This window comes from Cricetulus griseus, chromosome 9 (assembly GCF_003668045.3).
Source record: "Cricetulus griseus strain 17A/GY chromosome 9, alternate assembly CriGri-PICRH-1.0, whole genome shotgun sequence".
Classification (NCBI taxonomy): Eukaryota; Metazoa; Chordata; class Mammalia; order Rodentia; family Cricetidae; genus Cricetulus; species Cricetulus griseus.
The window spans coordinates 8,406,971-8,434,685 of NC_048602.1; the positions used below are offsets into that span (position 1 = coordinate 8,406,971).

Here is a 27,715-nt window from a genome sequence, read left to right on the forward strand (position 1 = left end):
TCACCAATTCTGTTGACTTCTCTTGGCAAGCAGCAGCCGACTGCTCACGAGGAGAGCCCCAGATGCCAAATACAGCAGAGTCGCTGGCATGACCCCTCCTTCTGTGCGGTTGTACCCCTTGCGGGAGTGTCAAATGCTGCTTTGCATTCAATACAGGCTGCACCTGTCCCAACTAGCAATTGCAACTCTGAAGCTACCAGCAGCAGTTCGGCGGCCACATGGGCCACAGCCAGGCAGAAATTCTGTTCCCTGGCACAGCCATATCTGGTGGGAATGGCAAAAGTCAAAAGGCCAGCACACTGACAAAGATTCAGCAAAGATGAGCCACGGGGTGGTCAGCTTGCCACCTTTGGTTTTCATCTCCACCTGGGTGCATACGTGGGGGACTTTTAATATTTGTACAATTTGGGGATATTGGATTGATGGAAGTTCCCTTCTGAATCATTTATGTGCCTTCTCTGAGGAATATTGTTGGGAAATATTATTTTAAGGCATGTGACCTTTGTTTATGCTACATTTGCTTCAGTGAAGCTGAAGCTGATTCTTTGCTTCTCCAAAACACCTGATGGTCTAATAAAGAGCAGAGTAGCAAGGCAGGAGTAAGGATAGGCAGGGTGGACAGGACAGGTACAGAGGGTGAACAGGAGAATGAGGAAAGAGAAGGAACTTGAGAACCAGGAGAGGAGGACATCTTGGGCCAGCCACCCAGCCAGCCTCGGAGTAAGAAGGAAGTAAGATATGTAGACAGATTAATTTAAGAAGAACTGGCTAAAAGCCGGGAGGTGGTGGCACAGACCTTTAATCCCAGCACTTGGGAGGCAGAGGCAGGAGGATCCCTGTGAGTTCAAGGCCAGCCTAGAACTACAGAGCTAGTTCCAGCCAGAGCTGTTACTCAGAGAAATCGTCTCAAAAAAAAAAAAAAAAAAAAAAAAAAGAAAGAAAGAAAGAAAGAAAGAAAAAGCTGGCTAGAAACAAGCCAAGCTAAGGCCAGGCACTCATAATTAACAGTAAGTCTTCGTGTGTGATTTATTTGGGAGCTGTATGTCACAGAGAGACACTGAAGACAGTGGAGGCCTAAAACCAGAGGGATTAAGGCAAGTGAAAGGTTGGTCCACAGCGTTGGGCATTCTGAACCCTGGGACCTGATCCTAAGAGGAAGCCGAGTGTTTGAAGCTGAGGTTCTGAAGCCTTGATTCCAAAGAAGGAACCTCATTCCTTGGGTGAGGCCCTAAGTGCACAGGGCAGTCAAACCAGACAGACAGGAAAGGGGGGGTGGAGCCTGGCCGGGTGGCCTTGGTGGCACATGTCTGTAATCCTAACTGGTTCAGAGGCTGAGGCAGTATGATTGAAAACAACTGAAGGGCGACTTGCTCTAGAGAGTAAGATCAAAGCCAGCTTGGGAAACAGTGAAATCTGAAATTCAGAGTTAAGGGGTTGATATAACTCGGTTGGTGGAGTGTTTGCCTACCATGGATGGGGCCTGGAGCTGAATTCCCAACACCACATAAAACCAAGCATGGTGGCATGTACCTCCAATCCCAGCTCTTGGGGTTCTGCAGGCAACAGAATAAAAAGTCAAGGTCATCCTTGGCTACATTGTTTGAGACTCGTCTGATACATATGAGACTGTTTCAAAAAAGAAAAGTGAAAAAGGGTTGCGGGCAGATGGCTCAGTATTAGGACCTCTGGTTGTTCTTCCAGAGGACCTAGGTTCAATTCCTAGTGCCCACATGGTGGCTCACAAGTGTCTGGAGTTTCTGGCCTCCACAGGCACCACACATACATATGATATACAGGCAAAACACTCAAACACATAAAATAATAAATTTAAAGTGTTTTTTTTTTTTTTTTTTTTTAAAGCTGGAGGGGGCTGGAGAGATTGCTCAGAGGTTAAGAGCACCGACTGCTCTTCCAGAGGTCCTGAGTTCAATTTCCAGCAACCACACGGTGGCTCACAACCATCCGTTATGAGATCTGGTGCCCTCTTCTGGTGTGCAGATAGACATGGAAGCAGAATGTTGTATACATAATAAATACAATCTTAAAAAAGAAAAGAAAACAAGAAAAAAAAAAGCTGTAGCTGTAGCTCTGCCTGGCATACATGAAGGCCCTCCCCTGGAGCTCAATCCCCAAGCCACCAAAAGTAAAATAAAGTCTTGTTTATGAAAAGGGAAAGATGGACAAAAGTTCACTTGCAGTGGGTCCCCCAAGACAGCTCAACTAACATTATATAAGCCTGTGGGGGGTGGGGGAGCACAAATGAAGAAGGAGACCTTCTCTCTCTCTCTCTCTCTCTCTCTCTCTCTCTCTCTCTCTCTCACACACACACACACACACACACACACACACACACACACACACACACAGAAAGCGGAACCAGGACACATGGCAACTTTGGATTATTTTATTCACATAGCTTGGCATGATATACAGGCACCTCTGCTGACGAGGTCGCATGGGCCACTGGCTCCTCCTGCCTGGGTCAGCTGCCCACCCTCGAGCCCTCTGAGGGTTAGTGCTAGTAACGTCACACACAAAATGGGGGCGGGGTTGGCCTGGGGGATGGGAAGGCAAGAGGGGAGTCCACATCGGTCCAGGGCTTCAGATGGCAGCAGCCTGGGTTCCCTCCATCCTTGTGGAGCCTGGAGCTGCTGCTTCTGAAAACCCCACACTGGGCAGTCGGACCCTGAATCCACTTTCTTCTCGCTCCCTACTCCCACTCCGGGCCTTGGGGCTTAACGACACCCTGGGAAAGCGGAATTTGGGTGACTTCTCCCCAACTGGGGACTTGGAAGTTGCTTCACCCTCTTGTCCCTTAGACACTTTAGAAGGGGAAGCCAACCCTACGCGAGGCAATCGGACCCTGACGCGACCACGGCGACCGGAAGCCCCTTCCCCACTGCCTTCTTCCTCCTCCTCAGGGCTTGGAGAGCCGTCTCCAGAGACCGCATCACTTTGGCTGAAGCCCACTCTGGGCAGCCTGAGCTTGGGACTCTTTGCCTTTTCTCCAACTTCTGTTCCTTCCTTAGCCTTCACCAGCCCAAACAGGGGCAGCCGAACTCGGAGTTTGTGTCCGGCATCCCCATCACCCTCAACCACTTGGTACTCAGCGTGGCTACTCACTGGTGAAGTGAGTTCCACATCAGGCAAGGAGAGCTGGAAGGGACGCTGCACCCCGGGCTCCTGGTGCTCAGTGCCCTCTCCTCTGCCTCCTGCCCCCAGCGTGGGTAACTTCAGTTTCAATCCGCCCTCACTCTTGGCTGCCTCGCCAGCCTGGGCTTCACGGCTCAAGCCCACATCCAGCTCCAGCTGGGGCACTGTCACCGTGGGCATCTTGAAGATGCCCTCCCCCACTAACAGATCACCACCTGCCACCTGGGGCACCTGGACCCTCGAGCCTGCTGCGCCCTCTGCAGAAGGGGCTGCAGTGTCAGTGCCTGTCTCCCGAAAGCTGGTCAGTTCCACCTGGGGCAGTGAGACGCCCAGTGTGGGCACCCTCACCACTCCCTCCTGGCCCTCTGCAACCATCTGCCCAGTGGTGGACACCTTCAGGCCTGATGGTTTCACTCCACCGGCGACCTCCTCTGCCTCCTGAGCGCCTGGTGTGACCAATTCCACCTCGGGGATCTTAAGCTGCCCAGCTATGGCCCCCAGTTTCTCCCCAGGGCTAACACGCCCATCCTCGACTTCTGCTTCCTTTCCTCGGGACAGCCCAAAAGATGGCATCTTCAGCTTTGGCATCCTCACCTTCCCTTCCCAGCCCCGACCCTTTCCCTCAGGCTCAGCCTCCCCTGACATTAGTACTTCGGCTTCAGAGTCCCGGCCTTTCGCCCCAAACTTGGGCAGAGCAAACCTGGGCCCCTTGGGCTTGCTGTCAGCCCCTGCTGCCTCCGCTTTGCCCGAGGGTAGGTGAGCGTCCAGGTTGAGCTGTGGGATGGACAGGTCCAGGGCAGGCAGCAGCCCTGCTTCCCCTGCGCCCTTTGCTTCGGCTTCGGTCCCCGCTCTAGCTTTGGGGAGTGAGATGGCAAACTTGGATACCTTGAGCTTAGTGGCTCGCCCAGGCCCCTCCACCTCTGCCTTGGCCACTTTGGGCCCTGAGAGTCCAAATTTGGGCAGAGAGAATTTGGAAGTGGGTTTGACTTTTATTTCTACCATCTCTAGATGCTCTTTCTCGACTTCAACCGTGGGCAACTGTGGAGTTACAATCTCCACAGAGGGCACCCGGAAGCCAGCCTCTCCGACACCTGCTGCCACCCTGGGGCCCTCTGGCTTCTCCACTTTGCCTGAGGCGGCTTCTTGGACTTGTGGTTCCAGGCCCAGAGCCCCAGGCAAGTCAAGCTCCACCGAGGGCAGAGAGAGGGAGGGGACACCAACACGAGCCACCACGTCACTGCCCACCTCTGGCTGCAGACAGGGAAGTGTCATGAGTTTGCCTGGAACCTCAATAGCTGCCTCACTGGGCTTGCCCGCCTTCCCCAACTTGGGCATGGTCACCTTGGGCAACTTGAAACTAAATTCAGTCCCTTCTGCCTGCTCCAACCCTGCGGCTTTTCTCTGCCCCTCAGGAGCCATGGGCGACTTCATCTCTGGCACCTTGGGCAGATGCACCTCTGGTACCTGTGACACTTGAATTTCAGGCAGCCGAACGTCTGACACTTTGGGCAGCTGCAGCTCTGGGAGTCGCACATCGGGCACGGCCATCTCAGGCACTTTGGGGAGTTTTATTTCCGGAAGCTTCATTTCTGGAAGTTTTACATCAGGCACTTTGATCTCTGGCACTTTGGGCAGCTGGACTTCTGGGAGTCGCACATCGGGTACGGCCATCTCGGGCATCCTTGGGAGCTTCATCTCCGGCACTTTGGGCAGCTGGACTTCTGGGAGTCGCACATCGGGCACGGCCATCTCGGGCATCCTTGGGAGCTTCATCTCTGATACTTTGGGCAGCTGGACTTCTGGGAGTCGCACATCGGGTACGGCCATCTCGGGCATCCTTGGGAGCTTCATCTCTGACACTTTGGGCAGCTGGACTTCTGGGAGTCGCACATCGGGTACGGCCATCTCGGGCATCCTTGGGAGCTTCATCTCTGACACTTTGGGCAACTGGACTTCCGGAAGTCGTACATCAGGCACGGCCATCTCAGGCACCTTCGGGAGTTTCATTTCTGGGAGTTTCATTTCTGGCACTTTCGGGAGCTGGACATCTGGGAGGTGTACATCGGGCACGGCCATCTCAGGCACCTTTGGGAGCTTCATCTCTGGGACCTTCATCTCAGGGACTTTGGGCAGCTGCACCTCGGGAAGGTGAAGGTCGGGGACGGCCATCTCTGAGATCTTTGGAAGTTTTACCTCTGACATTTTGGGCAGCTGTACCTCGGGGAGCCGCACATCTGGAATGGCCGCCTCTGGCACTTTGGGGAGTTTGACCTCGGGAACCTTAGGGAGCTTCGCTTCGGGCCCTTTGGGTACCTTGACCTCAGGCCCAGTCACACTAATGCCAAAAGAGGGCATCTTGAGGGTGGGTAGCTTCAGCTTGCTCTCAGGGACAGCGTCAGGGCCAGAGGGCCGGGGCTCCAGGAGAGAAAGCCCGAAGGTAGGCATTCGAAGCCTGGGACCCTTTGCTTTGACCTCGGGGCTGCCCTTGACCACCTTGGCTTCAGTAGCTTCCTTCCCTCGAACCCCAAAGCGGGGGAAACTGAGGCGGGGCATCTTCAGCGCCACCTCGGGTATCTCTCCCGGGGCCTCCACCTCTGTACCTGGCAAAGCCAGGTCCACCCCTACAGAAGGCGCTGCCACATCCAGGGTGGGGACTTTCACCACTGCAGCCCCTTCCTGGGTGTCCAGGCATGGAAGTGTGGGCAGCGAGGGCAGGGTGGGGAGCTCCACTTGTGGGACCTGGATTCCCACGGCTGGGGGCTCTACAGCTGGTGCCGCTGGGGCTCCTAGCCCAAGGGTTGGCAGGTGAAGGGCAAAACCGCTGGCTGCCGCCTCTGCAGATGGGGTCCCCTTGGGAGCTGACACCTGAGGGACACCCACCTCAGCACTTGGCAGCCGAGGCCCAACTAGCTCTAGCTGAGGGGCTGTGAACCCAGCTCCTGCGGCTACCTCAGCCTCTGCCTTGGCCTTCCTTGGGGGAGGAGCAGCAGCAGCCATTCGGGCTACCTGGGCCTCTTCGGCCACCTCACGGACACGTAGCCGAGGCAGCTGGAGACGTCGCCGGGCAGGGGCAGCCTGGACAGGTCCCTTGGCAGCCTCGGCTTTGAGACCCCGACGCAGTCGGGAGAACTTGGGAAGGGAGAACTCGACGTCAACAGGGGCCAAATCTGCGGGGGTCCCCAGGGCCCCCGGCACCATCTTCTTCTTCTTCACAGGGGACAGACTCTGGATGTTCTGAGGAGAGAGGAGAGAGGCAGGAGAGAGGAGACTGTGGGACAGTGGGAGGTTGGGAGTGGACAGAAAAATAAAATCCCATCTAGTATTATAGCAGGCTGGGGATGTATTGGGGTAGAGTGTCCCCCCAAACACCATCCACCTTCCTGTCTGTCACTTGGCCCCAGGAAGGCAAATGACAGTCTTTTAGAATCTCACTGTGAGTGGACAGGGGTGGTAACAACAGGGACCCAAAAATTCCAGGCCTCTATTCAGGATTCCCCGCCACACCATGTCCTCATTGTAAAGATGGGGGAAACCGGGTCCTAGAGAGGAAAATAAACGTGGGTCACTCAGTAACCCACAGCCCTTAGGCTAGAGTCTGGCTTTCCAGGAGGAAGCCTGGTTCTGGGTGACAGCCACCTTTTGATTGGCGCATCCTCCTCCCGGGGGGGGGGGGGCGGAGCTTATGAGCAGCGAACTAGGAGCAGAGGGTGGATTAGTGTTGGGTTAGTGATGAGACCAAGGGACAAACTGGGCCACGATGGCAAGGAGCAGGGTTTACGGCGCAGAGACCGGGTCGCTGGGGCCGGCCTGGGCCGGGACCGGGCTAAGCACGCGTACCAGCTTGGCCACTTTGGCCCGCGGGCCCTTCATCTCGTAGCCAGACACCGTCCCGGGCCGCAGCGCCAGGTCCCCCGTGGGCACAGTGCGCTTCAGGCAGAAGGAGACCTTGTAGGGCTCGGCGCATTGCAGCAGGCGAAGAGCGTCCTCGTACTTGAAGTTCTCAAAGAACACGCGGGCACTCAGCAGCTGGTCCCCTGCAAGCCAGGCGGGGGTGGGCGGGGGGTGAGTGTCTCCTGGCTCCACCCACACCGGGCACGCCCACTTCCTAGGAGTCAGACCCGCTTATCCCGGCCTCTAGCTTGAGTGAGAACATCTCAAAGGTGGTTGGGCTCTAGAACGAAACTGGTTCCACTTTAGCCACTCGCCTTTCCAGATTGAACCAATCCGCTCAGGCCACCCTCTTAATCCATCCTCATCATTCAGACAGAGTCACATCCATCAGAAGGTACCACCCACGAGCGCCCGCGGAGGATGATCCTCCTGCCTGCACTCAGATGCTAAGATTACAGGCACGTCACCACTACCGGCTGTGATAACCTATATGGCAGTACCTTGCCCTCTGTTGGAACTGGAGATGTAACTCTGTCATAGAGCAGACGGACACGGGTGCTGTAAACTGAACTCGGGTCTCCTGGAAGTGCAGCAGACACTCTTAGCCATGGAACCATCTCTCCAGCCCCCGTAACACTTTTTTTTTTTTAAGTTAGCTTGATTTATTTTATGCATATGAGAGTTTTTGCTTGCCTGCCTGTATGTATGTTGTCACTTTGTATCTGGTGGCTTTGGCAGTTTTTTTTTTGGGGGGGGGGACTGGTTTATTTATTTATTTTGTATACAGTGTTCTACCTGCATGTCAGAAGAGGGCACCAGAGCTCATAACGGATGGTTGTGAGCCACCATGTGGTTACTGGGAATTGAACTCAGACCTCTGGAAAAGCAGTCAGTGCTCTTAACTCTGAGCCATCTCTCCAGCCCCCGTAACACTTTTTATTGTGTGTGTTTTAATATTTATTTATTCATTTATTTTGTGTGTGTGTGTGTGTGTGTGGGGAGAGAGAGAGAGAGAGAGAGAGAGAGAGAGAGAGAGAGAAAAAGCGAGAGAGAGAGAGAGAGAGAGAGAGAGAGAGAGAGAGAGAGAGAGAGAAAGAGAGTTCCCACAGAGGCCAGAAGAGATCTGGAGTTACAGGTGGTTGTGAGCGGCCCAGTGAGGATTCTGGGAAGCTGCTGGCTACAGTGTCTTAACCACGGAGCTCTCTCTCCAGCCCTTGTTTTTTGTTCTTGTTTTCTGAAGTTGGGCTTTCCCCGTGTAGTTCAGTCTGGTCTTGGTCTCTCACTATGAATCCAAGGCTGGCTCAAACTATCGATCTTCTTGCCTCAGCCTCCTGAGTACTAGGGCTATAGTGTACCAGTTGGGAAATTTTGTGAAACTTAATAAAATGTCTGCTTCCAGGTGGGCAGTGGTAGGAATGGCTTTCATCCCAGCACTTGGGAGGCAGAGGCAGGTGGATCTCTCTGAGTTTGAGGCCAGCCTGGTCTCCAGAACAAGCTCCAGGACAGCCAAGGCCACAGAGAGAAACCATGTCTCAAAAAATAAATAAATAAAATAAAATAAAACAGATGATGTCTGCTTTAACATCCAAGTTTACGTTTCCATCCTTGAATGCTTTCTTCTATACTTATAAAAGGCCCCTAACCTCTGCAGGGAATTCTTTTGGAGCACTATTCACCCTGGATATTAAAACTGTGAATGTGCAAGTCTCATATAAACGGGTATAGTATTTGCATAAAACCTACACACGCCGGGCGTTGGTGGCACATGCCTTTAATCCCAGCACTCGGGAGGCAGAGGCAGGTGGATCTCTGTGAGTTCGAGACCAGCCTGGTCTACAAGAGCGAGTGCCAGGACAGCCTCAAAGCCACAGAGAAACCCTGTCTCAAAAAAAAAAAAAAAAGAGCACTGGCTGTTCTTCCAGAAGTTCTGAGTTCAATTCCCACTTGGTGGCTCACAACTATCCACAGTGAGGTCTGGTGCCCCCTTCTGGCCTGCAGGCATACATGCAGACAGAACACTATATATAATAAATAAATCTTTAAAAAACAAACTGTAGGGACATTGATACCAGAATCTCAGAGCAGCAGGCCTGATGACACAGGTTTGTGCTCCCAACTACTGGAGATTAAAGTAGTAGGACGACAAGTTCAAAGCCTGCCTGGGCAAGTTAGCAAGATTGTTCCAAAATAAAAAACAACAGCCAGGGGGCTAGAGAGATGGCTCAGCAATTAAGAGTACTGCCTGCATTTCCAAAGGTCCTGAGTTCAATCCAGCAGTGGCTCACAACCATCTGTAATGAAATCTGGTGCCCTCTTCTGGCCTGCAGACATACATGCAGACAGAACACTGTGTACATAGTGAATAAATAAATCTTTAAATCAACAGGCGGCCTCCCTATGAGTTTGAAGCCAAACTGGCTTACAGAAGGAGTTCCAGGATAGCTAGGGCTACACAGAGAAATCCTGTCTTGAAAAAACAAAAAACAAAACAAAACAAAACAAAAAGCTTACAGTCTTGCTCTGTTTTTCTTCCGGTCTGAAATAAAATTGTCCTTGGGTTTTAAAACAAACATAAACACCTGCACTTTGTCTTTCTCCAAACAATAGGTATCAATAGGCTCTTCCACGCTCAGGTGAAAACTCCTGGGGAGCACTAGGGCTGAAACCGAGGGTCTCATCTACCACTGAGCTACAGCCTCACCTCAAAGGAACATCCTTGAGACCTCCCTCTCCTTCATACACCACACCTAGATCCTCGATATCCTGGATCTAAATCCTTCTTTTCACTTACAACCACCGCATCTGTGGCCTGAGCACCCATCATCTCTTAGCGGCTCATCGCAGAGAGATCTGGCTCCCTATGCGCCTCATACAGTCAGACTACTGTGAAGGAAGCAGCTCTTTGAGAGATGCATGCCTGCTTCTCTTTTTCCATCACAGAATAAAAGTCGTAGTCCTTAGGAGCCCTTCAAAATCACCCGTCCTCTGCCCTTCTCACTAGCATCTCCCCACTGTTATTATAAGCTCCTTAGATACAGGGGCCTAGCTCTGTTTTGATCACCATTGTAGCCAGAGCAATAAGATGCTTCGTAAATAATTCTTACAGAGCAGGGATGTATTTCATCGGTAGAAAGCTTGCCTAGAATCCACCACTGAGAGGTTGGGAGTACAGTTCAACCACAAAGCACTAGTGTATCAAGCCCAAAGGTCCTGGGCTCCATCCCAAGTATGACAATTATAAACACATACATTTTAAAAAATAATTAATTAGGAAAGAAAAATCATTACTTGCAGTATAAGTCAAATCAGCTCTAGCCATGTTTCTTAAAACATCTTTCATTATTTAATTAAGCTCTTCTTTCCACCTCAAGTTAACTCCACCCCTTTCTCCCGTCTCAATAACACATTAATTAGCGCTTACATAGTGCTTACTGCGTGACACGTAGCTGTGTGCTGTTTTCAAAACCTGACTCATTTGAGCTACATAATAACCTCATGAGATCAGTGCTAATTATTCCCATTTAGAGATGAAAATACGGAGACACAAAAATATCACGAGGGTTCTGGGAGTCCAACACAGACAATGAACTGGCCTTAAATAATCACAGTGCCAGCTGGGCACGGCCACTCAGGCTACACCGGAGGCTGAGACAGAAGGAGGAGAAGTTGAAGGCCAATGGCTAGCAAGAAGGCTCAGCGGTTAGGAGAGCTCTCGGTTGGTGGTGGCGCACCCCTTTAATCCCAGCACTTGGGAGGCAGAGGCAGGTGGATCTCTGTGAGTTCGAGACCAGCCTGGTCTACAGAGCGAGTTCCAAAGCCACAGAGAAACCCTGTCTTGAAAAACCAAAAAAGAAGGAAAAAAACCAACCCCACCCCCTATCCCCCCCAAAAACATGTAAGAGTATGTTGTCTGCTCTTCCAGAGGATCCGTTTGTCCTGGCACCCACTTGGCGGTTCACAGGGGAATCCCACGCCCTCTTCTGGCCTCGGGAGGTACAGCAGGCACAAGGCACACCGCCGTACTTGGAGGCAAAATATCCATACAAATAAAATAATTACTCTTCTAGTTCAAGGCCAGCCAGAGTTACACTGGAAGTTCAAGCCCAACCAGACTCTCAAAAACTTTAAAAAGACTTAGGAATCTGGGCATGGTGGTACATGCCTGTAATTCTAGCTCTTGGGGAGATGGAGTCAACCGCACAGTCAGCTCAAAGCGGGCCTGGGCTCCGGACGGCCCTGACTCAATATCCCGGGCCCCCAAAACAGTGACTGAGATGTGATTCAGTGCTCGAGTGTTTGCCAGGCATGCTCGAGGAGCTCGACTCAGGAAAGCCTCACCCCAGCCCCTTAACCCCGCCTCCTGGCAAATAGGTCCAGCTTCGGTTGCACCCCCGCCAGGACTCTGGGCAGATACTTAGCCACGCCTACTCAGGTCAGCCCAGTCCCCACCCCAGGCTCCGCCCCACCCCCGCCACGCCCTGGCCAGGCCCCTACCCAAAACAGGTTCCTAACTCCGCCTCCACAGCGTAGCCACGCCCCCACTTTCCTAGCCAAGGCAGATTCTTAACTCCGCCTCTTCAAAGCAGCCACGCCCCCACTTCCCTAGCCAAGGCAGATTCTTAACTCCGCCTCCGCAGAGCAGCCACGCCCACACTCCCCTATCCAAGGCAGATTCTTAACTCCGCCCCGCAGAGCAGCCACACCCCCACTTCCCTATCCAAAGCAGATTCTTAACTCCGCCTCCGCAGAGCAGCCACGCCCCCACTCCCCTATCCAAGGCAGATTCTTAACTCCGCCTCCTCAAAGCAGCCACGCCCCCACTTCCCTAGCCAAGGTTGATTCTTAACTCCGCCTCCGCAGAGCAGCCACCCCACACTCCCCTATCCAAGGCAGATTCTTAACTCCGCCCCGCAGAGCAGCCACACCCCCACTTCCCTATCCAAGCAGATTCTTAACTCCGCCTCCGCAGAGCAGCCACGCCCCCACTCCCCTATCCAAGGCAGATTCTTAACTCCGCCTCCTCAAAGCAGCCACGCCCCCACTTCCCTAGCCAAGGTTGATTCTTAACTCCGCCTCCGCAGAGCAGCCACGCCCACTTCCCCTATCCAAGGCAGATTCTTAACTCCGCCCCGCAGAGCAGCCACCCCCACTTCCCTATCCAAGGCAGATTCTTAACTCCGCCTCCGCAGAGCAGCCACGCCCCCACTTCCCTATCCAAGGCAGATTCTTAACTCCGCCTCCGCAGAGCAGCCACGCCCCCACTTCCCTAGCCAAGGTTGATTCTTAACTCCGCCTCCGCAGAGCAGCCACGCCCCCACTTCCCTAGCCAAGGCAGATTCTTAACTCCGCCCCGCAGAGCAGCCACGCCCCCACTCCCCCAGCTAAGGCAGATTCTTAACTCCGCCCCCGCCGAGCCGCCCCGCCTCTCATCTCCAGGCCACGCCCACCTTCCTGCAAGCTGAGGCTCCTGGCGGCAGGTGAATCCTCGCGCAGCTCGCGGACGAAGATTCCTTCTTTGCCGCCGCCCGCCACGTTGATGCCGCTGACCCCGGTCTGCGCCTCGGTCTCCACGATAATCTCCACCAACTCGGCTCGTCTCAGTTCCTGTAGGGGGCGGCGAGGGGACGCCATGGCGCTCCAGGACTGCAACTCGCCCAGAGCTCGCCCTGGTGTTCCTTCTCTAGGACCCGGGGAGTGCTTGAACCCTCCAACTCGCTCTCCCGGAGGATCGGGGGTCCGGAGGGGCAAGGGACGGGTCTGGAAGAGGAGGGGGTGGGTGGACAGGGCTAGATCATGCGATGGGGCCTCTAGGAGGGCGGGACTAGGAGTGCCTAAGGGCCATCTTTGAAGCTTAGCCTCCCTCCCCCCCCTTCCTCCCTTCCTCCCTTCTTCCCTCCCTCCTTCCTTCCTTCCTTCCTTCCTTCCTTCCTTCCTTCCTTCCTTCCTTCTTCCTTTTTTCATTTTGAGACAGGACTCATGTAGCACAGACCCGCTTTGAACTCGTTATGTAAACCAGGCTGGCCTTGAACTCACAGAGATGCACCTTCGAGTGCTGGAATTAAGTTTTTTGAGACAGGGTTTCTCTGTGTGACAGCCCCAACCATCCTGGAACACTCTTTGTAGACCAGGCTGCCTCTGCCTCCCAAGTGCTGGGATTAAAGGTGTGTCCCACCAGGCTCCTCAATGCCCTAACCTTTTAAAGATTTTAGTGTGTGTGTGTGTGTGTGTGAGTGTGTGTGTGTGTGTGCACTGTGTATAAGCATATGGGTGCCTATGGCGGCTGGAGGAAAGGCTTGAGGTCCTCTATATCGGGAGCCACAGGCAATTAATTGTGAACAGTCCAGTGTGGGTGCTGGAAACTGAACTCAGGTCCCCTGACCTGTCTCCCTCCTGTTTGTTTGTTTATGGCAGAGACTCATGAGGTTCTGGCTGGCCTGAAACACTACACACACCAGGCTGGTCTTTAAGTCACCATGATCTATCTGCCTGCCTCCGTCTCATGCTGATTACAAGAGTGCCCCACCAAGATCAGGGACCACTGCCCTTTTCTAAAAGGGATTCATTTGGCCTAGGCTGAGGTGGAACTCAAGGCAGTCCACCCAAATCCTGGGATTAAAGGCAGAAGACGAGATGCCAACTCCGGTATCGATAGTCATATTCTAAAGACCACGTGGGGCTTTAACAACTGTATAACTAGCCCAGGGAGTTAACCCAATGGTAGCGGCCTGGGCCTAGCATGCACAAGGTTCTGGGTTCCGTTCCCGATACAAAACCAAAGAAACGAACTGAAACATGTATATAAAACATTCCACTGGATAGTAGTGGAATATAGAACAAGGCATGCTTCTAAGGAAGGGAGGCACCCTTAAGCCATGCAGGATGGGGTCTTGGCCCCTGTGGGTTTGAATATGTGTGAGAATACTGTTGTGGACTTTCTAACTCCGAGCTATGCATAACTTCCCGGGAGAGGGAATCCAGTGGGGGGGGGTGCGTGGGTAATGAATGATGACCACAGCAGAAGTGGCATTTGTGGTATTTACTGGCCCTAGTTCCGAAACACACTAGAGGGTTCACATCTGCTCCCCAGAAGGAGAAGCGAGAGAGCTCTGATTCTGTCTAGGAAACCGCTTGGCTGGGTGCATCTGGGAGAGCCCTGGGCACTTTCTGGGCCGATTGCTCTGCTGCACAGCCGGTTAATAAGGAAGAGGGGGGGGCCTCCGCTTCTGAAAGAACATGGATGAGAGCAGCCAGTGCGAGGCACTGAGACCACCCAGGATTGGTGCCCATCCCAGAGCATGGAGAGGGAAAAGCAGGTCCAGACGAGATGCCCTAATGCAGTGGCCTCGGGGGACTAGGGTAGGGCAATATGAAACACAAGTAGAGTTGGAGTGGGCTTCTGGGAACAGCATGGTTCCTCCACTCCCCTCTGGGCAGGTTCTCAATGCATCCTCCCCAGGCTTTTGGGGAAGTCACAGGAAGGCAACAAACCCTAGAAAGTTAAAGTAACTTAGCTAACACCACACAGCACTTTAGCTAGTCAAGCCTTGCCCTTAGGGGTTCCACCCCAGGGCTCCATAAGCAATAAGCCCCTTGCCTGTTACCCTTAGCCTCCATAAGGCTCCTTTATAAGTGTAGAGCCACCCGACCCTGTATCCAGTGGAAGAGGTTGAGACTGCTAACATGTAATTGAAAAGCAATGACAGTCACTGAGGGTGTTCCCTTGGTGCCAGACTGTGCAGATGGCCAAAAAGTGAGTCCTCAAAGTCCCCAGAAGTGGGGACCATTGCCTCATCTCACCAGTGGGAAAGCTGGGGCTCAAAGAGGTTAGATCACCTGCCTAGGGCTGCACAGCAAAAGCAGTGTAGGACTGGACTTGCCCCTGTGGGTCCCAAGACCTTGACACTGGCCCTATACTTCCTCACCTCTTCTTTGCAGGGGGTATTTTTGACTCAGGGTCCTACTCTGTAGTCCAGGTTGATCTCTAACTCATAGTAGTTCTCCTGCCTCAGCCTCTTGAATACAAATGCTGGGATTACAAGCATACACCCAAGCCTGGTTACACTTGTCTCTTCCGATGAAATATTTCTGTTGAATTGTTTGTTTGTTTTGTTTTTTCAAGACAGGGTCTCGAGGCTCTGGCTGTCCTGAAACTCAGTATGAATACCTCAAGGGCCTTGAACTCACAGAGATCCACCGGCCTCTGCCTCTCAACTGCTAGGATTAGAGGCCTGGGCCACCATACCCGGCCATTTTCTAATTTAATTTTTGAAAGATTTGGGGAGAGGGGACAAAACAAGAATTAACAAACAAAAAAAGATTTGACGTTCGTTGGTTTTTTGCCTGCATGTTTATCTGTGCTCCACACCTCTTGGTGTCAGTGGAGGTCAGAGGAATGTGTCATCTTCCTGGGACAGGAGTTACAGATGTTTGTGAGGAACTGTGTGGGTGCTGGAAATGGAGAGGTCCTCTAGAAAAGCAGCCAATCCTCTTGACCACTGAGCCATCTCTCCAGCCCTCTTTGTTCCTTTTATAAAAGTGTTTTCTACTTTGTTTTGTTTTGGGGGACAGGGTTTCTCTGTGTAGCTTTGGAACCTGTCCTGGAACTCACTCTGTAGACCAGGTTGGCCTCGAACTCACAGAGATCCACCTGCCTCTGCCTCTGCCTCCTGCATGCTGGGATCAAAGGTCCCAGCATACTATTGTCCCGCCCTTTGAAAATTTTATTTACATTAGTGTGTGTGTGTGTGTGTGTAGAGGTCAAAGGAAACAATTTTGGGAACTGTGTCTTTCCTTCTACCATGTAGCTTCCAGAGATTGAACTCAGGTCGTCAGGCTTGGCAGCAGGCACCTGTAACCACTGAGCCATCTGGCTGGTCCCTCTGCTGGATGTCATCATCGTCATCAGTGCCGAGGATTGAACCCAGGGCCTTGTGCTTAGGGTACTCTACCACTGAGTGACACTTCTTCTTTTTTTTTTTTAATCTTTTTGAGACATAGTATTACAAGTTGCCCAGGCTGACTTTGAACTTGAGATCCTCCTGATTCATTCTTCTAAGTACCAGACTGACAGGACAGGCCTGTGCCTCCAAGCCAGGCACTCAGCTATTCATTCTGCTCTTTATGATGCACAGAATCAGCTGCTGTGAGGGTTTTTTTGCTTGTTCGTCTGTTTATTTGGGGATTTTTTTTTTTATTGAGACAGGATCTCAGCTCTGTAGCGCCTTGGAAGCTAAGCACACTATGTGGAGCGTTTTCCATGTGTTAATTCCCTCCTTCACATTTACTATTTCCAGCTTACAGGTGGGGATATAGAAGTTCAGAGAAGCCGGGACATGCCCCCTTGCCACCCTGGCCTGTGGACACACCCACCTCAGCACTACGGCTCCTGGCCTCCATAGCTCCGCAGAGACTCGCCCGGGCCTCAGGCTCCTGTTTCCTCTCCTCCTTCTGCTGTAGGACCAGCTTCAGCTCCTCATGGAGCAGCTGCCGCTGAGCCTGGGGGTACAAGATGGAGGCTTGAGGGATAGAGGGATTACGGGGGCAGAGGTGGAGTCAGAGCAAGGGTGGCATTGGGCGGCCCCTCACCGCTTCCTGGGTGCTGGTCTTTTCTCCTGACAGAAGCCCCACCCGAGGTGACGCACAGCTGTGAGCAGGGATTTCACACTTCCTTTGAGGTCTTGCTGCCTACCAAGGAGAGATAAAGGGCCATGGGACACCAGACAGGCCCAGGGAAGACAGAGAAGAGTATGTGGTACCAGCCAGCACTCACCTGAGGGTCACCTCCAGCTCCCTGGGCCTCCTGGGTCCGGGGCTCTAGGAAGACAACATACACAGTGGTATTATTTCCTATGCCTCGGTGGCTTCCCGAGAGTCTGACCCTGTGCCCATTCTGGCAATTCTTTGGCCACAAGTGCCATATAGTTAGTTCCGGGCCCACCTGAGGTACATAGTGAGACGCTGTCTCAAAAGCTTGAATGCAGAGCCAGGCCTGGTGACAAACTTGTAATCCCACCATGTCTGTCTGGTTTATTCCCTGCTATGGAGTGAAATCTAGAGCTCTGTGCATGCAAGGCAACCATTCTGCCAGTAGAGCTACATTCCCAGCCCTGGCTTTCAGGTTTTGTTTTTTGAAACAGTTTCTCTGTGAAGCCCTGGCTGTCCTGGAACTAACTCTGTAGACCTTGAACTCAGAGATCTGCCTGACTCTGCCTTCCGTCTGCTGGGATTAAAGGTGTTGTGTGCCACCACCTCCCAGCTTGCTCTGAGGTTTTTTTGTTTTGTTTTGTTTTGTTTTGGTTTGGTTTTTGGTTTTTCGAGACAGGGTCTCTCTGTGGCTTTGGAGGCTGTCCTGGAACTTGCTCTTGTAGACCAGGCTGGTCTCGAACTCACAGAGATCCGCCTGCCTCTGCCTCCCGAGTGCTGGGATTAAAGGCATGCACCAGCAACGCCCGGCGCTTGCTCTGAGTTTTGAACAGGGTCTCAGAACACGTTAGCCACAAATTCTCTTCATAGATGAAGATGACCTTGAACTCCTTATCCTCCCATTTTAGCCTCCCAAATACTGGGGGTTACGATCACACGACACTGGTTTTAGTTTTCCAGACACCTGCTTTACTTCTGAAAATACGTCCTCTTAGAGAGGCCAAGGGAACTTGTGCCTGTGTGGAGCACACAACCCAAGAAGAAGGCACAGAGCCGGCAGCCTTCAGCCAGGCCCTTGGGGGAGGGGGGGTATGGAGGAGGGGACTGTCCCTGAGTTTTTGGCCCCCACCTGGCATGCCAGCCCGCCAACCCCTGCCACACAGGGAAAGGTCAGGCACGCGTGGCACATTCCCTTACACAATGGTCCATCTGCTGTGTCCACCCACCCGCCGACCCACCCACCAATCCCAGCACAATGGCCCTTCATAGCTCACCACTGGGGCACAGGAGCTCAGTTGGGAGAGCGCCTGCCCAGCATGCAAAAAGGCCCTGGCCATGCAGAGCTTCCTAGCACCACATAAACCAGGCTTGGTGAAACACAGCCATAATCCCAGCACTCAGCAGGTAAAGGCAGGAGGATCAGGCAGACATTCAAGGTGGTCCTTAGCTTCATAGGGCCAGCTACATGAAACAGGCTATCAAAAACAACAAACTTAGCCCACAGTTGGTCGGACTAGACAAACCTGAAACACACACACACACACACACACACACACACACACACACACACACGCTGTAACCACTCCACTGGGCTGCCCTCCACAGTGTCTGAGGGCTCCTGTCTAAGACACCCAGGGGTCTTAGATTCTGTGTCCAAGCCTCCCTGGTGAGCCCTCAATTCCTGCCCCTACGATGGCTTCCTGGGAGCCAGGCCCTGTGAGGGCAACCACAGACCTGGAATTCACCCTGAATAAGCTAGTTGCAAAGGTGCAAAGGCAGAGGTCAAGGCTCTGAGAGGAGAAGTTAACATGTTTAGGGTCACATAGCCAGGATGAGACGGAGTAAAGACTTGTGCCTTTGACCTCTATTCTATTCCTAACTTTCAATGGCAAGGCCCAAACTGCGGAGCCACTGGGGCTAGAGCTGAGATGGGGAAGAGGAGCCCAATAGAATAAACTCCAGAGGGACCATGTTAGTGCCAGGCCTGGCCTATGCAGCCTCATGGGACCCTATTTTACTGGCAAGTAAAGGGACGTCGGAGACAGAATGGCAGAAACTGGATGTGGTCGAAGACTCCTGTAGTCAAACAGGATTATGAGTTAGAAGGCAGCCTGGGCTACGCGAGACTGTGTTTCAAAAAAACTGAAGCATCAGTAGTGGGAGGCAGGAAGATGTATGGTTTATGGCCAGTGTGGGATACATAATGAGTTCTGGGTCAGCCTGGGCTACAGCATATGACCCTGTCTTCAAACAAACAAACACACACACACAAAACCAAAAAAAAAAATCCAAATCCAAATGAGAGTCAATAAGGTCTGTGCAGAAACCTGGGCCTGACACAGTGGCAGATACCAAGGAGCTGTTGTAGGCTACATTCCCCTTGCTCTGGGCGCAGGCAGTGAGACTACACCTAGAACCTGACACAGGAAGCCTGGACACAACAGGGACAGGACAGTGTCCTCAGTCTTCATCTGTGCCCGGAACAGCTGCCCAGCCCAGGTTATATTTAGGCCACTGAGCCCTTCCTGAGCCACATGCCCAGCTCCTGGGCAGGGCTGAGGGCAGCTTCCGAAGGAAATGCACCCTCCTCGGGCACCCTTTGTTCTCAGACCTGCCCATCCCACTAGGTAAGGAAGTTGGGGACAGTCTTCCTGGGAGTCCCTATTTTGCGTTATAGGAAGAAGGGATGGAATCCTCCTGGTGAATTGTCACCAGGCAGAACTTTCTGGATGTCAACAGCTCATTTCTTGAGGCACCACCCTATCATATGCCTGAAATTCTTCCAAACTTTTCAAGGACCCTGTTTTTTGAGCATTTACTATGTGTTGAGGTATAGAAATATAATGTCTTAGCCAAGCAGTGGTGGCACACACCTTTAATCCCAGCACTCAGGAGGCAGAAGCAGGTGGTTCTCTGAGTTCAAGGCCAGCCTGGTCTACAGAGTGAGTTCCAGGACAGCCAGGACTAAACAGAGAAACCCGCTGGGTATTGAGCCCAGGGCCTCATGGTTACTGGGCAAGCATTCTACATTCTACTCCTGAGCTACCTCTGAGGCCTCTACTTTTTTTTTCTTTCTTTTAATTTTGGGGAAGGACAGGATCTCAGGTACCTCAGGCTAGTCTCTGGCTCCCTATGTAATCAAGAATGACCTTGAACTTTTTGATCATCCTCCTCCTGTTGTCTCCATGATGCTGGGGTTACTGGTCCAATCACACCCAGATTTTATGGGATGCTAGAGATAAAGCCCTTGGTCCTTTGCATGCTAGGCCATGCACTCTATCAACTGATTTATGTTCTCCAACATAGCCCAGACTTCTCCCCCCCCTTTTTTTGTTTGTTTGTTTTTTTGTTTTTTTGAGACAGGTTTCTCTGTGTAGCTTTGGAGCCTATCCTGGCACTCACTCTGGAGACCAGGCTGGCCTCGAACTCACAGAGATCCGCCTGCCTCTGCTGGAATTAAAGGATTGCGCCACCAACGCCCGGCTCTTTTTCCCTTTCACTTTGAGGCAGGGTCACACTAAAGGGCCCAGGCTGGCCTTGAAGTGGGTATGGCAGACCCATACCAGCATATTCGATGACATTCAAGCCCTTAGTGTGGTTAGGAGCCAGACATGGGTCATATAGACTATGGCCCTTCTGCCCTTCTCGGCTCCCTCCCCCAGGGGCTGTCTACCCCACATGTGCATTCTGTCCACTCAGAGCCTTGACTTCCCTAAGCCACACAGGATCTGCTGTCCTCAGCAATGGAAGCTAGGCCCGGTCCAGCTCATCCTGGCCCTGGGCACTGTCTAAGGCCATATAATGAAGCTGGCAGGAGATGCCTAGGCAGTGTAGCCTGCAGCCCCTTAGCACTTGGAACTAAAGTCAGAGGATTGTGAGTTGGAAGCAAACCTGGGCTATTCGGTGAGTTCAAAGCCAGCCAGTCTGTCTTCAGCGCACACACACACACACACACACACACACACACACACACACACACACAGAGTAGGTTCAAAGTTTGAAGCAACAGATACTTTGAGCATTCCTAGTATATGATAAGTACTCAGTTAATATAAATAGTTTCTGGTCACTACAGAGCATGCAAAGGGAGGGGCCTATACGTGTTTCTCAAATTCAGCCATGTTTGTATGTGCTCCTGGCAGTCCAGGCTGGCTTCACACTCCCTATGCAGCTGAGAATGACTTCCAACTCCTGCTCTGCCTGTCTCTTTCCACCTCTACGTGCCGGGACTACAGGCATGAGCCACCACACCTGCATTCCATACCCAGACTTTGCACCACAGCAGCCCCCAAGCTCCTCCTAACCAACGGGGAACTTTCAGTTGAGGCACCAACTTTAGCTAGAGTCCAGCCTGCTACCAAACGGATAGTGCTACCTCTCCAGCTCCCACTTTCCAAGACCAAGAACCTTTTTTCCGGCAATTCAGAGACTCCTCCAGCCAGACAAGCGGGCCTCCACCTGCCCATCTTACGGATGGCAAAGTGGAGGCAAAGGTTGAAGTCTCTGGCCTAAAGCTGCCTAGCTAGGGGTAGTTGTGCACACCCAGGACTCGTGAGACTAAGACAAGAGGGTTGTCGGGAGTCCAAGGCCAGCCTGCGCTATATGGAAAGACCCTGAGACCGTGACTCAGAAAGTAATGAAGGAAGGGCAGAGGCAGGAGACTAGCTGGTAGAGCCTTGCCTAGCAAGCCTGTGGCCCTGCATTCCATCTCTAGGTACCACCTACACTCAGCATGGTGGTACATGATTGTGGTCCCAGAACTGGGGAGCTGAAAACAGGAAGCCCAGAAGTTCAGACTTACTCTCAGCTACATAAATCGGAGGCCACATGAGCTCAAAGACCACCCTCGCCCCCAAAGAAGAAGCTAGGATTTGAACCCAGTGCCTGGTTCCAACGCCCATGAATTTAAAACTCCTTTGTCACCCTCCCATCCCAGCCCTCCCAGAACCCTAGGTTGTGTTCCTGGGGCTACTCAGCCTGACCCACTCCAGCCTGGCCAGCTGACCATTATTTCTTTCTTACCGTTGAGGCTCCAGACACCTGCAGAGCTCCTGGTCTGTCTGCTCAGTCCCAGCCTTGGGCTGGGAGGGAAAAAGAATGGGAAGGGGGGAGGAAGGGAGGGGCCTTGGCCATCGGCTGCCTTGCTGTGACGTCACCAAAGGGTGGGTGGTGGGGAAACAAACATCCCCTTCTCTGAGCTGCATCCATCTATCTGCAAGGGGGTGGGGACATGGAAACTCCAATCTCTGCCTTGCCAGAGCACAGACCTCCACCCCAGTCCTGGCTCAAGAATTTGCATCCCACCCCCACTAAGAGACCCAGCACCCGACCCGAACCATCTCTGGCTCCTGGACCTGGGCCTACACCACATAGTCCCTGAAACTCTCAAGACAACCTCCTACACCCTCTCGCTGATAACGTGGGTTCAAATCCCAGCCCAGGGAACTTCAACAGTCACAGGGCATCTTTGGGCCTCAATGTCTTTGTCTTTGAAATAGGGGTCTAAGAATGTTTACATCTTATAGTTGTCATCGAGTCAAATGGGTTTTAAAGCCTAAGTTGGGGGCCAGTGGGATGGCTCAGCAAATGAAGGCCCTGGCCATTAAGCCCAAGGACCTGAATTCAGTCCCTGGGCTCACGTGATGGAAATCAAAAACCAAGTCACGCAAATTGTCCTCTGACTTCTACACATACAAGCATATACCCTGTGACACATATGCACACAGAAAGAAATTTACTTTAAAAAACAAATCTAAGACAAGGACTGGAGAGAGGGCTCAGCAGTTAAGATCATTTTGTTGTTTGTTCCAGAGGACCCAAGTGTGGTTCCTATCCCCACCTCAGTTGGCTTAAAACCGCTGGTTACTTCATTTCCCCAGTATCGGATACCTCTGACTTCACCAGCCATCTGTCTACACTCGAATATCCATATGGAGACACTCTCACACATAATTAAAACTAATAAAAACAAATACTTTAAAAAATAAGCCGGACGGTGGTGGGGGTGGCACACACCTTTAATCCCAGCACTCAGGAGGCAAAGGCAGGCGGATCTCCGTGACTTTGAGGCCAGCCTGGTCTACAGAGTGAGTTCTAGGTCAGCCAGAGAGAGCTACATAATTGTCTCTAAAACATCCACAAAAGTAAATAAATAAACGGCAAGAAGGATAAATTACTTTTGTTGTTGTTGCTTAAAGTTTCTTTATGTAGCCCTTGGCCACTGAGTTTGAGGCCAGGCTCAAGAGAGAATGCCTCAAAAAGCACAAACAACAACGAAAGGACTAGATAAGGCCTCTCCAGGGGCGGGGTGGGGCTTTGAAACTTTTATCATAGACTGGGCACAGTAGGACTCCAGTTTACTGTTTAATGAAATCACGGCTTCGAGTGACACTTGCTATATCCCAGGTTGTGTGCCGGGCCCCAGTGCTCTGCCTCTGCCTCGGGGCGGGCTCATTATGTTCAGTTTGTAACTACCCAAGAAGGAAATGATGAAGCTAAACATCCAGCCTCAGCCTTCTGGCCTTCCAGTCTTGAAGAAAGACAGTAATGCTCACAAGATCACACACAGCAGCAACTGTACCCCACACTTAAAGCCAGTCCTGTCCATCTCTCAAACCAAAGCCGCAAGGCCTTACCGTCCCACTCCACTGACCCCTGGCCCAGCCCCCGGCCTGCCCTGACTCACCAGACCCCGGGGTACGGCAGAGGAAACACAGGTACCCCCACATGCCTCTGTCACCCACAAGGCCGCTGCCTCAGATGCTCTCGGCTCTCTGAGCTGGGGCCAGGCTGAGACTGGGGGATTACCCCCAAAGCTATAGTCAGCAGCTTCTGTCCCATTGTCCATCCAGGTCCCAGGGCTGCACCCTGGCCCCTCACACTGGCTTGGGTGGCCTCTCTGTGGACCCTCCTGTCACCCCAAACGGAGGTCTCTGGGCCTATGCTGGGGGTATGGGGTCAGGAACAGGGTGGCGGGATCCCAGCATGCTGGGGCCACCCCCTTCCTCTGTGAAATGCCCCCTGCCCACTCTGAGCCACTGGGGAGGCTGGAATGTGCTGAGGTCTGGGAAATGCCTTCCAGCTCTGGCAGGCGCCAAGTGACAGGGTGTGGCCAGAATCTAGCCAGCACCATCCTGGAAAGAAGAGGGGTTGCTGCTGGTGAGCGTATGAACCTCACTTAACCGGATCCTCTCTTTCCTGTAGTCATAGAAACACCCAGGCTTCCATTGGTTCATTTATTCATAGTGGCAGCAGGGATCCAGCACAATCACAGCACTTAGGAGTTCAAGATCACCCTGAGCTATATTCTAAGTTCAAGGCCAGCCTGGGCTACATGAAACCCTGTCTCAAAAACCAAAACAACAAACAAAAGTGAAGGAAGTTAGGACATGCTGTGCTGTCCTCTCCATTTCTCTCAGAAAACAGAAGTCCCCTTAGGGCACTACTGTGTAGCCCTGGTTGGCCTGGAATTCCGTATTTAGACCAGGCTAGCCTCAGACTCAGAGACTTACCTGCCTTTGTGTCTTGTGCTGCGGCTAAAGGCCTGTGGCACCCTGTCCAGCTTCACCACTTCCTTTGAGTTTTTTGTTGTTGTTGTTTTGATTTTGTTGTTTTTTTTTTAAAGAGCCAACTTTTTTTTTTAAGATTTTATTTATTTATTATGTATACAACATTCTGCTTCCATGTCTATCTGCACACCAGCAGAGGGCACCAGATCTCATAACGGATGGTCGTGAGCCACCATGTGGTTGCTGGGAACTGAACTCAGGACCTCTGGAAGAGCAGTCGGTGCTCTTAACCTCTGAGCCATCTCTCCAGCCCTTGATTTTGTTTTTCTAGACAGGTTTTCTCTGTGTAGTCTTGGCTGTCCTGGAACTCGCTCTGTAGACCAGACTGGCCACGAACTCACAGAGATCCCCCTGCCTCTGCCTCCTGGGTGTGTTCTGGGGTTAAAAGTGTGTGCCAACACCACCTGGCTTCCCTCAAATTTTAAAAAATGTGTATTTACTATTGTTGTATTTAATTGGTGGTGGTGGCATTGGTAGTATCTGTCTGTCTTTCCCACACGGTCTTAATCCGTTTCCTGGCTCGATGTACCTTATGAATGTGTCTGTATAGCTCTTGGTCCTTCATGTCTGTCCTTATCCTGTGCCTATTTCCTCTTTTCTTGTCTCCCCATCTCTGTCTCTATGTCTTCCTCTCTCTCTGTTTTGTTTTCCCTAACCTAAGAGGTGTGGTCATGGGAAGCTGAGTTTATGGGGGTGGCAACAGCCCAGGCCACCTCTGTAAACACAGGACATCCTGTGAGATGAAAGGGGATTCGGAGAGGTAGAAGAGGCCCTCGTGGGACCACCCTCTCCTGACCCAGCCCGAGCCATGCAGGATCCTGGTGCCCAGCTCAGTCCAGGAACACTAAAGTCTCCCTCGTCCCACACATCAGGATCTTTCCTCCCTGCTGACTCTCTCTGGACTCCAGTCCCAGGAACCCACTCCTTTTCCTTGCTAGTCACAGCCTCCTACACACATGGTGTCCTTCCATGGGCTCAAGTACTAACCCCAGGCCGACTTCTGGTACTTACTCTTGTAGCTGGTCCTACTGTCCCCAGTAGCTCCATCCTACAGCGGGCCCCGTGGTGTCCTTACTGTCCCTTTGTCACCTTTCCCTCCCTATGGCTGTTCCTCCCTGGGAACCCTACCGTGGGCTCCTGAGTGCCGGTGTGACCTCACACACCATGTCTATGTGCAGCTGGCAACATCCAGAAATTATTGGCTTTCTGGTATTTTCACAGTGAAGTTTCTTTTTGTGTCTGTGTGCCCTGGCCCCTGCCTCCCTCTTGTCTGCATCTCATCATTGAATTTACAGCTTTCCTTCCTCAATCAAGACAAACTCAGGGGCACTCCTTTAGTCCCAGCAGAGGCAGGCAGATCTCTGTGAGTTCCAGACCAGCCTGGTCTACAAGAGCTAATTCCAGGACAGCCTCCAAGGCCACAGAGAAACCCTGTCTTGAAAACCCCTCCCCCGCAAAAAAAAACCAAACAACACAAACTCAGCTTTTTAGAGACCCCTGAAAACATAAGGTCCATCATTTCTCAGCCCGTATAAGTCTTCCTCTCTCTAAAGCAACAACCCTCTAACTATCCCAATTTTCAGAAAACTGGGTGGTTCCAAAAAGGTAGGCCATCCCCAGAGTGGCAAAGTTGGGGTTTAAACCCAGATGGGAGCCACGTCTTGGTGGTGCAGGTCTGTAGCTCCAAGAGTTAAGAGGTTGAGGCTGGATGATCAAGAGGGCAGCCTGGACTACAAACTAAACAGTAAAGCGGCGGCACACACCTTTAATCTCAGCATTCAGGGGACTGAGCTAGAAGCCATCCTGGTCTGTGAGTTCCAGAACCACCAGGGCTATTCAGAGAGACCCTGCTGCAAAAGAAAAAAAAAGGGGGGGGGATGGGAGGCTGGGAGTATGGCTCAGTGGTAAAGTGCCTAGCTTATCTAGCATGTGTGGAGCCCTAGGTTAGTCCCCAACACCACGGCAAACAAACACACGGACCCAGTTTTTGAGCACCTCTTTCCTGTCCCATGCTTTGCTTGAAGCTCATGGCTTCAACAGCATCTGTGAGAGCATCAAATCATTTTCCCTCGTGGCTGATGCTCCTTGCCCCCAGTGCCTCTTACGGCTGTAAAGGTTGCATGCCATGCATGGGTTCCATCTTTAAGGGGCATTTCTCAGGTACCACGAGTTTACAACTGTGCAAATGAAGGTCAAGAGTCTGCCTGAAGGAAAGGGCTTGGGTTCTGTACAAAAGGACATCCTCAGGACCATCATGCTGGAGCCTTGATGATGTTTTTGTACCTGAGGTCCTGTCCCCTTTCTCCTCACGGCAGACCTCAGCATGGCTCTATAGACTCTAAGGTACAGCTGACGCTCAGGTTCCTCTCCAGAAGGGCACGCCTCCTCAGCCAGCAGATTCCAGGGCCCACTGCATTCCAAGCAAAGTGCTGGCCCTGTGACTCCTTTTCACACAGCCATTGTACATTCAGGGCTATGACACCCCCAGGGCAGCTCCCCTCCACAGGCATTCGCCAGCAAGACAAACTGTCCTCAGCCACCTTCTCCTCCCTCTTTCTTTATTTCAGTGGTTATGAACACCCACTGTGTACACAACCCTCTGTAAAAGGTACATGTAAGCCTGGAGGCAGAGGAAAGAGACTGACAGGAGTTCAAGGTCTGTGGACACCTTGCTTCGGAAAAACAGCCTGACGTGGTGGCACCTGCCTTTAAACTCAACGCTCAGGAGACAGAGGCAGGTGGATCCCTGTAAATTCAAGGCTATCCTGGCCTATGTATGGAGTTTCAAGGCTGTGAGGACTACTCGAAAAACTATAATAAACAAACAAACAGGCTAGCATGGGCTACGTAGTAAGTTTAAGGCCAGCCTGCTGGTATACAAAGTGTCAAATCTATCTCAAAACCCACAGCTGTCATCTCAGCTTGTAAGGAGGTGGCGGCAGATGGTCCAGGAGTTCAAGGCCAGCCTCCATTACACAGTGAGCTAGAGGCCATCTAGGCTACTTGACCCTCGTCACAGAAAAAAAAGCGGGGAGACCCACACCATACTGATCACTGTCGTCGTAGCTCTCCAAACCAGGCACAAGGGGGAGCAACAGAGCTCAGCCTGCGCGCCCCAGGTCTCGGCGAGGGGCCGTCGATGTCGTGTGGTCTAGGCACGGAGTCTCAGGGTTTGGGTTCGGGAGCTCAGAGGATCCTTAACCTGGCAGCGGCTCCCTGCACCCATGTCCCTCCGCTTCTCCTGGTGGCCCTCCTCAGCCACTTCCAGAAATGGGCACAGCTTCCTCCACTCCTCCAGGAAGCCAAGCTCCGCCCGCCCCTTCCCGGCCCCTGGGGCTGCGAGCAGCTCCCGCCTCTCCGGCTCCACCCTGGCCTCGGTCTTGGAGCTTCCGGCCCCTAGGGAGGCAGGAGTGGCCCTCCCGTGTCACTGTCCCCGGATCCGGGACCCATCCTGCCCTTTG

The 27,715-nt window shown here is 52.4% G+C and overlaps 1 protein-coding gene across 1 annotated transcript; it reads right to left on the minus strand.

Moving 5' to 3' along the window:
- Positions 1-2,390: 2,390 nt before the first annotated feature.
- Prx (periaxin) lies at positions 2,391-27,715 on the minus strand. Its single transcript, XM_027430445.2, has 7 exons — positions 27,296-27,715; positions 16,814-16,857; positions 16,630-16,728; positions 16,414-16,539; positions 12,492-12,648; positions 6,991-7,187; positions 2,391-6,387 (listed from the first exon to the last, which is right to left on the minus strand). The coding sequence occupies exons 4-7, from the start codon at positions 16,438-16,440 to the stop codon at positions 2,602-2,604; spliced, it is 4,167 nt and encodes a 1,388-aa protein (XP_027286246.2). The 5' UTR covers positions 16,441-16,539; positions 16,630-16,728; positions 16,814-16,857; positions 27,296-27,715; the 3' UTR covers positions 2,391-2,601.